Genomic DNA, 10370 nt, shown 5'->3' on the forward strand with positions numbered 1-10370 from the left:
TGGGAAAATATATAAGCGATGTATAGTCAGTGACTTATAGAAATATAAGAATAGAAATTAATGGAACTGGACCTGCCACTCAGCTGTGGTGAACTGGGGTTGTTGAGCATGGAGGAAAGGAGGCTGAGGGGAGACCTTCTGGCTCTGTCCAAGTCCCTTGGAGGAGGGTGGAGAGAGGTGGGGGTGGGTCTGTTCAATAAAGTGACAAGGGACACAACAAGAGGAAATGGCCTCAAGTTGTGCCCAGGGCAGTTGAGATGGGATGTGAGGAAGAATTTCTTTGCTGAAAGGGTTCTGAGGCATTGGAAGGGGTTGCCCAGGGCAGTGGTGGAGTCCCCATCCCTGGAGGGATTGAAGAGTCGTGTAGACACAGTGCTGAGGGACATGGGTTAGTTGGGGACTGGTCAGTGTTGGGTTCATGATGGGATTTGATGATCTTAGAGGGCTTTTGCAATCAAGGCAATTCTGGGATTCTGTAATAAGGCTCTGAAGTTACTAACAGCCTCGACATCCCAAAAGCTCCTAAATCCAAGCACTAAAACTGCAGAGAACGAAGATATCTCTTTTTATTCTCTGCCCACATATAGGGACATGAGAAACACGTCTATGCATTCCATAAGTCTTAGCAGATAAAGATCTTCTCTCATCCAGCACTTTTAGCCTTTTGTATTATGGGGTGGTTGTTTTAAGGTGCCTCAGGGTAATACTTTTAGGGCCACAACTTACCTGCAGCCACGTGCTGTAAATAAGAGCTGTAAAGACAGGATGTGTTTGTTCCTGGGCAGTGGTAACACCTCTTCTGTCTGTGTCTTCAAGCAACCACTGGTGAGGCTGAAAGGAGGAGCCAACACTGGTGAAGGACGAGTTGAAGTGCTGAAAAACGGGGAGTGGGGAACGGTTTGTGATGATAACTGGAACCTGGTGTCAGCCAGCGTGGTGTGCCGAGAGCTGGGCTTCGGGAGCGCCAAGGAGGCAATAACGGGTGCAAGGCTTGGGCAAGGTAAGAGCAGTGAGACCATTTGTGCCTTGTCCACCTCTGAGAAACCTTTCATGATTCAGGACAGACTGTCTTCTTACTGGGATGCTTGTTTTGGGGATGAGGAATTTATTCTTTACCCTTAATAATTCTCTTGAGCCCAGGAGCTTGAGGCCAGGCTGGAATATGTGACTTAGAAAAATCTTGAGATTCCTTGAAAGAAGTCTAGTGATGATGAGTTTAACCTTTCCCTCAAACAGCTGTTCCAGTAATTACTACTTCGTTATCACACTCATTGCTCTCAAATTCTCTTTACAAGTTCTCTAGAATCACATCATGGTGCAACACATTACTAGAAGGTTCCTGGCAAAAATGAGTCCTGGATCTAGACTTCAAACACTGTCCAATTTAAGACCAGAACATTAATTTAGCCCATTATAAATAGAAGGGCATTTGAACAGTTCAGAGCCAGGTTTGGGTTTGGATTTCCTGTATTTGGGAGTTGGTTTAAATCCCAAACTGTGGTAAGTGGCAAGTCAAAGGCTAACGTACACCCTTTCAAACCACCTTCTGATTCATGTGCCTTGCTCCCATAGTATAAACCCTCAACAAAATGACACCAACCAAACCCTTTAGTGTGAGACTAAATGAAAAGGGTGAAATTTCTCCAGCCCAGCATGGCTTGGAGAAGAGGAGAGAAAATAACAACACGTGTAAAGCACAGTGGTGGTGTCCACAATCTGGAAAACTTTAAAATGTGACTTGTCCAGTGAATTTGCCAAAAAAATCTTGTGGCAGGATGCAGGGAGCTGCTGATGTGTTTAGCTGCATCTAGGAAACAGCATAATCATCATGAGGGGGGGGGTGAGAAGGAACTGCCACGTGAGGGAGGAGAACGTGCTGTTCCCTGCCATCTCCCGCAGCCGCAGACTGGAAATTCCTCACACCAGCTGCCAATTCCCATATGTTTTCCTTTCTTTTAACATTAAATGCTCACAATCAATCAGTGCACCCCATCAAAACTGTCCTCTGGGATGGCAAGAGCTCGGTAACTCCTTCCAGCAGCCGGATTGTCACATTGTAGTAGGAAAAGGAGCTTTTTTTGACCCAAATTCACCTCCACGCTCCCGTCACACCAGGAGGTCTCACAGCTGTTGAGCTCTGTGTCTGTGTATGTATTTATGCTTTGTATCTCGATGAATTTGTGTGTTCAAAGACTAATTTGAAGGACCAGTCTCATCATTGCTGTGTTAGAGATTTAATTTCACGGGGTAAAACACAGAAAGATGTTAAATCACAAGTTAAATCACTGCGCAGTGTCTAGAAGTCCCAGTTAAGACAGAGTGACCCATGGGAGATGAGTGCCCACCATAAAGAGTTCAGGGTATGGTGAGGATGATTTATTCCCCCTTTTATAAGTTGGCAACTGAGACTCAGATTAAACAATTTACCTTTATTCACACAAGAGTCTTGTTGAAAGGAAGATGCTGAGCTCAGATCTCCTGAATGTGTTGTCCACTGCAGCATCCTTGGAGAGAGAATGTTGAAAAAAAACCCAACCTAGAAGCAGTTGGTGAATGTCTCTGTTGGACCTACAAGAAAGCTGGGGAAGGACTTTTCATAAGGACAGTTAATGACAAAACAAGAGGAAATGGGTTTAAACTGAAAGAGGGGAGGTTTAGATGAGATATTAGGAAGAAGTTCTTCACTGTGAGGGTGGTCAGACACTGGAACAGGTTGCCCAAGGAAGTTGTAGATGCCCCCTCCCTGGAAGTGTTGAAGGCCAGGTTGGATGAGACTTTGAGCAACCTGGTCTAGTGGAAGGTGTCCCTGCTGCTGGCAGGGGGGTTGGAACTGGATGAGCTTTAAGGTCCCTTCCAATCCAAACCATTCTATAATTCTCTATACAGTCCTGATCCTGTTCTTCTCTTAAAGGGAATTGGGATGGGAGGAAATAGGATTTTTATCACCATATTTCAGCACGTACAGCAATGGAGTTTGGCCACGTTTCAGTGCCCGGGACAGCAGCACTTTCTGCCTCCCTGTGTTTAAAAGAATTTCCTGGAGAAGAGCAAATGTGCTGGAGTTCCATGGATCAGTGCTGTGGCCCTGTCCTCTTGCTTTGTCATTTCATTGGTATGACTTTGTTGGGTTGTTTCAGTGGAGAATGTTGGTCTGGATCCATCCTGCATTCTTGGTGCATCACCCTCCAATTCTGGTCAGCATCAAGGCATTCCTCCTACTCAAAGTGTTGGGTGGTTTGAAAAATGAGTGGGTCAGTGTCACCATTTCCAGATGGAGACCACAAACAGGGTTTTAATAAGAGAGAAGCAAAAAAAGAGGCTAGATGTGCCTTCTCCAGTGGCCTCAGCTAGGAGACTGCTCCCACGTTGTATAGATCTTGAGTGATGGGTGGATAACAGGGCTAGATGAGGTGTAAAAAGTGGTAAAACCCAAATTAATTCCATGGATGAGATTGACCCGAATACATTTACACCTCTGCTTTTGTTGTTCTTGCTGCTGTTGTCAGAAGGCAGCTCCAGGGTCCATCCTGACTCATTCCACCACACAATCATGGAAATATGCTTGAGAACAGGTTTTTTTCTTCCCTTTTTTCTGTTTTCCCTGTGCCTAGACAGAAGTCTGAAGAGGTGAGAGTTCACCAGACAGATCATTAAACTATCACCCAGGGTTAGGTCTCTTGAGTCACAGGTGTGCTGGCTGCCATGTGGAGTTAGAAAGGCTCCAGATGACAGTAGGAGGAGGGTTTTAAGCAAAAGGATCCCACCTACTGTCACTAAACCAATTACCTTCTCCTGCCTTCCAGTGTCAGCCCTTTGCCTTGAACTAAAAGGAGCAGAATTGAAGTTGGGGAAAATTTTCCTTTCTGGTAGGTTTGTGGTGAGGAAGTACCTGCTGGTTGGAACCCAACTGGCAGTTCTGTGGCTAAATTTGGGCAATTTGTGTCATCTCTGGGTGCAGATGAAGAAATGGAGCCAGCAGCCAGGATGTCATTTCCATGGTCTGTTCTCTGCTGGTTTGAATGCTTTGAGACAGGTACAGCTCTGGTTCTGCAGAGCCCTCATCACTTGGGTGATGATGAGAATAGTGTTGCAGGAATTAAGAGTCAACAGTCACTGTCAGAAATGGTAAGAAAACAGTTGCTTTTCTACCTCAATTACCCAGATGGGTCAACCTGGTCTCTGGTAACCTCCTGCTGTGGGCTATGCAAGGGGAACTCCCAACTGAACACTCTATATTGGGTGTTGGTCAACCTCTTCCAGCTGATGGAAAGGGCTGGTGAAGGGTGTTGGTGGCTGGATGCTGCTTTCTTGGAAAGTTCTTCTATGGCTTTTGCCTTGCATCATCACCATCATGATGCTGCTCGACCAGAAACAGGGGCACCTGCAGCTGAGATGGAAGTTCCTAGCCAAGGGCTGCAGAGAAGCAAGTGACCTGCAGGTCAGAGCACAGCCTCTGCCAGCGTTTTGATTACACCAAGTCTGGAGACATCATGTTGATAGCAAAGGTTAGGAGTGTTTTTATTCTCAGCCTCCCCTCTCTGAAACCTTCCTAGAAACTGCTGGAGACCAGAGGTTCTACATCTGCTACTTGCAAGGATCTCCTGTCAAAAATAGCTGGTGTGTTTCCATCAGTAATGGGATTATATGGGCTCCAACAAAGACTCTGGTTGTTCTTCTGTGATGAAGATCATCTGCTGGAACCTCTGATTCATCCCCCCCCAAAAAAAAACCCCTTCTTTCTAACCAACTTTGGGCTCAGTTTGGAAACAGGACTTGAGAGCTTTACAGGCAGGATTGTTACCTTCTCATGTGTGTCTCTCTTCTCTGGTTGTGTCTCTTTGGTAGGAAGGATGATTGTCTGCTGCTACTTGCCCAGGGAGGAACCAAATTACTCAACTTGGCTCCCAGCACCTTGAGACCATTCTCTGCAGCACCAGATGATGTTCACTTTCTGGTTTCTCTGCAGTACCAGATGATGTTCACTCTCTGGTTTCTCTGCAGTACCAGATGATGTTCACTTTCTGGTTTCTCTGCAGCACCAGATGATGTTCACTCTCTGGTTTCTCTGCAGTACCAGATGATTGATGTTCACTCTCTGGTTTCTCTGCAGCACCAGATGATGTTCACTCTCTGGTTTCCATCAGTGGTGTTGGAATCTGTAACACACACCTGCCCAAAGTTTTTCACTGGCTTCTCACATGTCCCTGTGGTGTTGTGTTTTCTTGTCCCAGCAAACGTGTCTATGTCCTATTTAAAATGTCAGGGTTTGACTGGGAGCAGATCCCAGCATTGAGACCCAACCACAAGGTCAGAATTTGCAGAATTCCTCCAGCTGAAGTTTGTAAATTATGTAACAATGGAAACTTGGCTTTTCCTGTGGTCCTCGCTCGCTCGAGTCGCAGAGACTACTGGAAAGAATTTAACGCTAAAATTGTTAATAGTCATCTTGGAGCTTTTTGTTTTATTTGTACAAGAAATCACTGGAATTTTTTCAGGATTACAGTGTTTTGAATGTGTTAGAGGCCAGCGTGATGTCTGCAATGTATTAACAAACTGCTGTTAGATATTGCTTCACCACACAGTAGCATGAGCAGAAGGTAAGGACTCCTTGTTGTTGTTGTTGTTATTGTTCTTTTTTTTCCCCCCCCAAGGCATGGGTCCAATTCATCTGAACGAAATTGACTGTACGGGCTTTGAAAAATCAGTCACGGATTGCAAGTTCAACACAGAGTCACAGGGTTGTAACCATGAAGAAGATGCTGCTGTGAGATGCAACGTTCCAGCGATGGGTTTCCAGAATCAGGTGAGAAACCAAGTGAGATCCAGATGTGAGTGAGTGTGATGAGGTGTTTTCATCCTGGAGCATCATCTGCTCTCCCCTGCTGTGCAGTGCAGGGTGTCTGGGTGGGAATCATTTCACCTCAGCTGTGCCTACTCATTTAGACTTTAACATCTGTGTTAGGAGAGTAAATAAGGAGGATTCTCCCTTTTTGTACTGGGTTTTTGAGCTCCTCCCAGTATGACAAAGCTTAGAAATGAGTGAAGTGTCACTTCAGCTGCAACCTGTGCAGTCCAGTGACCCTGTGAAGCTGGTGCCCTGTCCCTGTTGTGATGGATCTTGGTTGGGTCTCGTGACAGTGGTACCTGGCGTAGGTGCTGCCGTCGTCTTTGCCATGTGGGGTTTAAAAACCATCTGCATGAAGCAGGTGTAGGTTCCTCTGAGTAAATGCTCCTGCCAAAGGGAGCGGAGGGGGGAAGATTTCACAGGGAGCTGGTCCAGGCCACCTTCAGATGTTGGGCTTGGCTCAACTGCTTCCCATCCTTGGTAGGAGATGAACCCAACTGGATCAACTGGTCTGCAAGCAGCTGATCTGAGGTTTCTGAGCTCAGTGACTTTAACCACGAGCTTTGAGAAGACCCTGAGTGTTGTTTGCCCAACTGTTACATCTCCCCTATCCAGTTTGCTGTGACATTTATTGACTTATTGACTTTGTATGTCCTGCAGCTGCGTCTGAGTGGTGGCCGCAACCCTTACGAGGGCCGGGTGGAGGTGTTGGCGGAACGCAACGGCACTCTGAGGTGGGGCACTGTCTGCAGTGAGAACTGGAGCACCGTGGAGGCCATGGTGGTGTGTCGGCAACTGGGCCTGGGGTTTGCCAGCCACGCCTTCCAGGTGAGTCCCCATGCCCTCCTGTGTGGGGTTTTTCAGATGATGGTGGTATGTGAGTGGTTGGGTCGGGGTTACTGGAAGAGGAGCAAAGCTTCTATAAAAATTAAAAAAATTAATAATTTAAAAACTCCCCCCCAAAAAAAACAAAACAAAAAAACCAAATCAATCAAACAACAAAAAGAATTAATAAAAAGTAATTTTAAATAGAACAAAAAAAACCCCAAAACAAAAAAACCCCAAACCAATCAAACAACAAAAAGAATTAATAAAAAGTAATTTTAAATAGAACAAAAAAAAACCCCAAACAAAAAAACCCAAACCAATCAAACAACAAAAAAATAGTTAAAAAATAATTTTAAAAAGAACAAAAAAAAAAATCCTCAAACAAACAAAAATAAATTAAAAAAACCCAAACCTCACACAAACCACAGCACTCAGCTTTAAAGCATTAGCTGGAGAACCCCTGAAGGTTAAATCTGATTGCACAACAGTTACTGGGGGAAATTCAGAGCAGAAAGAGTTGTTGCAGCTTTGGACAAAGCTGCTGTTTTCATATTGCTGAGGGTTTGGATTTCCTGGGAAGCCTGGCTCCTTTAGCCCTGATTGGACTGATGATTACATGCTATTTCTTGTCCCTCCCTGAATCATTGGGGAGTTGAACTCCTGAAGTGTGGAAGCCAAATTTAACCTGGTGTTAAATCACTTGAAAACAATGGGATTTTGCTCCTGTAGCTCCTTGTCAGTGCCATGTGTAGGTTAGTGTGTGTGGTGGAGCTGTATGCATTTCTTGCTTGTCTAATGACAATAAACCCTCCCTGCCTGCACATGACTTAGTCAATAAAGGGATAAAAGCTCCCAACTAACAAGCTTTTGGGATAACCACAAAGGAATAAAATGTTCTTTCCCAGCAAAGCTCTTTGGCGAAGCCAACGGGAACCTGCTGTGCTGGCTGGAGGAAAGCAAGCAGCAAGCATAAGAGCTGGAAGTTGGAATTAGGGATGGCAACAGCTTCCCACCCAATTCCCAGATGGATACATGGCATCAGGTGTAAGGTGTAGGGCAATAACCTTGATGCCAGGTACTCTTCTCTACTGGTACATCCCTCAAGGATCAAGATATGAAAGGAGGAGCAGGCAGACGTCGGTGTAATGGTAGATTTTGAAAGGAAATTTATAATCTCTGGGTATTTATTGTGGTTCACAGCCACTGGGAAGATGGGGATTTGGGCTCCTAAAATAATCTAGTTTGTCCCTAAAACAAAGTAATCCCCTGCTAGAGCTTGTTGTCATGCTGTGCTCTGGAAATGCAGCTCCTTGGAGGGTTTTCAACCAAGAATCAACAATCGCCAGCAGCTTTGGGGAAACTTGGGCTCATATGGCCACTGAATAAATAAACTTGATTTGTGTTTATATGGATAGAAAACAACCTTAGATCAGTTCTGGAAAGAAAAACTATTTTCCTCAAACAATTTATAGAAATTGAAAAAGTGGGTGAACAAATAAAATATGGTCATGGAGCGGGGAGGTTGTCCCCAGTCTCCAAGCCCATGGTCCAGTTAGTTCTGCTGTATTTTGTGCCGTGTCTGACCTGCTCAGAATTCAGATGCAACTGGTTCTACTGGGCTGCAGCAATAAACCCAGTGAGAATTAACATATCTGCTGAGTGCCTGCTGGTTTTGTGCAGGGAGGAACAATAAGGCCCTGAAATTACCAATAAACTCAGCATCCTCCGGGCTGGTGGTTACCTCTTGCAAGTTAAAACTCTGCTTGGAGAGTGCAGCCACAATAACTTTATCTTTAAGGAATTACTAAGTTGAGGTCCAGGAAGACACACTGGGCTCATGGGTGGATGGATATCAACCAATTTAGCTGTTACCCATGGCCAGAGAGGGAACCTGTGGGTCCCTGAGGGGGTGGATATCTAGGAGGTGGAAGGCTGGAGCTGCCTATGCTGCTGTTTCAGCAAAATCCCCCTGTGCAAGCTGGTTCCTCCAGCTGATTTCCCTTCCTAGCTGCCAAGCAGAGCCCAAGAGCTGAGGATAGCCACGTCCCTTGAACACTGGCCTTTCCCACCGCCTGTCTCTATTGACATAGCCCTGAGAGTCCAGCAAGAAACAAGACATTTTTTCCTTTAGCCGAGACTGCTGGTATTTAGAACAGAAAAGGTCCTTATGCGTCTCCCGGCTGCAGCAGCTACGTGAGCATAAAGCTACACTGTGTGGAACAGGGCAGCCCTGTGTGCGGGTGTGCAAAGGAGGCTGCTAACAGGGGTAACAAACAGCCTGTTGCAATGGAAGCCCTGGTACCATTGGGTTTTCTTTTCCTGGAAACGTGCTCCTAGTTTTGACACTAATAGATCTAATCTCCTCCTTTCCTCCTCCTTGCCTTTCCTCCTCCTTGCCTTTCCTCCTCCTTGCCTTTCCTCCTCCTTGCCTTTCCTCCTCCTTGCCTTTCCTCCTCCTTGCCTTTCCTCCTCCTTGCCTTTCCTCCTCCTTGCCTTTCCTCCTCCTTCATCAGGGTTTAGCGTGCTTGGTTTTGTGAGTGGTGTTATGTTGTGTTAATTTTCTGTCATTCCTACAAGTTTGGTGTAACCAGGGGATGGAGATGAGCAGTGAGCAGGGTTTGAATCCCCTCTTAAAACCGAGAGATGCAGACCCTGTTAGTCCTGCTACTCCCCAGATGCCTTGTTTCCACTGGCATTTCCAGCATGGCTGTTCATTCTGTCTCCCCTCCCTGTGCAAGCAAGGATTCTGGATTACTTGTGGCTCTCCCCAGTGCACAGATGTCACAAGATAGATGTGGTTTAATTGCCGGGCATCTATCCCAAAGACACAGCCTAGATGACTTAAAACAGCCCGAGGATGAATTCATCAGCTGGATGGGTAGAGCAGGATGGAAAAGTGAGTTTACAGCTGGATTAAAAACAAGCAAAGATTTAAACCAGCTCAGAAACAAGGAGAGAGATTTGCTTAACACTGGTCAGATGTTCAGGGTAAGGAATGTGGTCAAACTGGGGTTTAATCCCAGTTCCAGCCTTCTGCTTAAACAGACTCAGGCTCATTCCCTGGGTTACTCTGCTCCAATATCCTTTGGCAACATCTGAATCCTTGATAGCGTTGGCTCTTGCCTTGATCTTCCCTGGAGGGAGAAGGCAGGTTACGTGGCCATGACTATTCCTCCAACAGTCCACTGGAGAGTGTGTGAAATGTCTTTTTTCTGCCCAGGAAACCTGGTACTGGCATGGAGACATCAGTGCTGACAACGTGGTAATGAGTGGTGTCAAGTGTTCGGGGACAGAGATGTCCCTGGCCCACTGTCGTCACGATGGAGCTCACGTCTCCTGTCCCAGAGGAGGTGGTCGTTTTGGTGCTGGTGTGTCCTGCTCAGAGAGTGAGTAACTCGGGTTTTATTTCATTTTGGTGTAAGTGTTTGCCCTGAGATACGCAGGAGAAACGGGGTGGCCCATGTTCTGCCTGGATATGTCAAAGCTGTGGCAAATTGCTGCTGATCGGGCTGAGAATTCCCCCCACCTGGAATACTGCGTCCAATTCTGGAGCCCCCAACATAAGAAAGACATGGACCAGTTAGAACAAGTCCAGAGGAGGCCACCAGGATGATCCGAGGGCTGGAGCAGCTCTGCTGTGAGGACAGGCTGAGAGAGTTGGGGCTGTTCAGCCTGGAGAAGAGAAGGCTCCGGGGGG

At 46.2% G+C, this 10370-nt stretch overlaps 1 protein-coding gene across 1 annotated transcript in view; it reads left to right on the top strand.

Moving 5' to 3' along the window:
- The window catches only part of LOXL2 (lysyl oxidase like 2), a 55715-nt gene that overhangs the window by 36832 nt on the left and 8513 nt on the right, over positions 1–10370 (top strand). Inside the window, exons 6-9 of the mRNA XM_010175729.2 lie at positions 817–1000; positions 5652–5803; positions 6506–6673; positions 9894–10059. Of these exons, the coding sequence (XP_010174031.1) occupies positions 817–1000; positions 5652–5803; positions 6506–6673; positions 9894–10059 (670 nt within the window). The remainder of the gene's footprint in view (positions 1–816; positions 1001–5651; positions 5804–6505; positions 6674–9893; positions 10060–10370) is intronic.

The sequence above is a fragment of the Antrostomus carolinensis genome, unplaced genomic scaffold (genome assembly GCF_000700745.2).
Source record: "Antrostomus carolinensis isolate BGI_N321 unplaced genomic scaffold, ASM70074v2 scaffold3369, whole genome shotgun sequence".
NCBI classification, from domain to species: domain Eukaryota; kingdom Metazoa; phylum Chordata; class Aves; order Caprimulgiformes; family Caprimulgidae; genus Antrostomus; species Antrostomus carolinensis.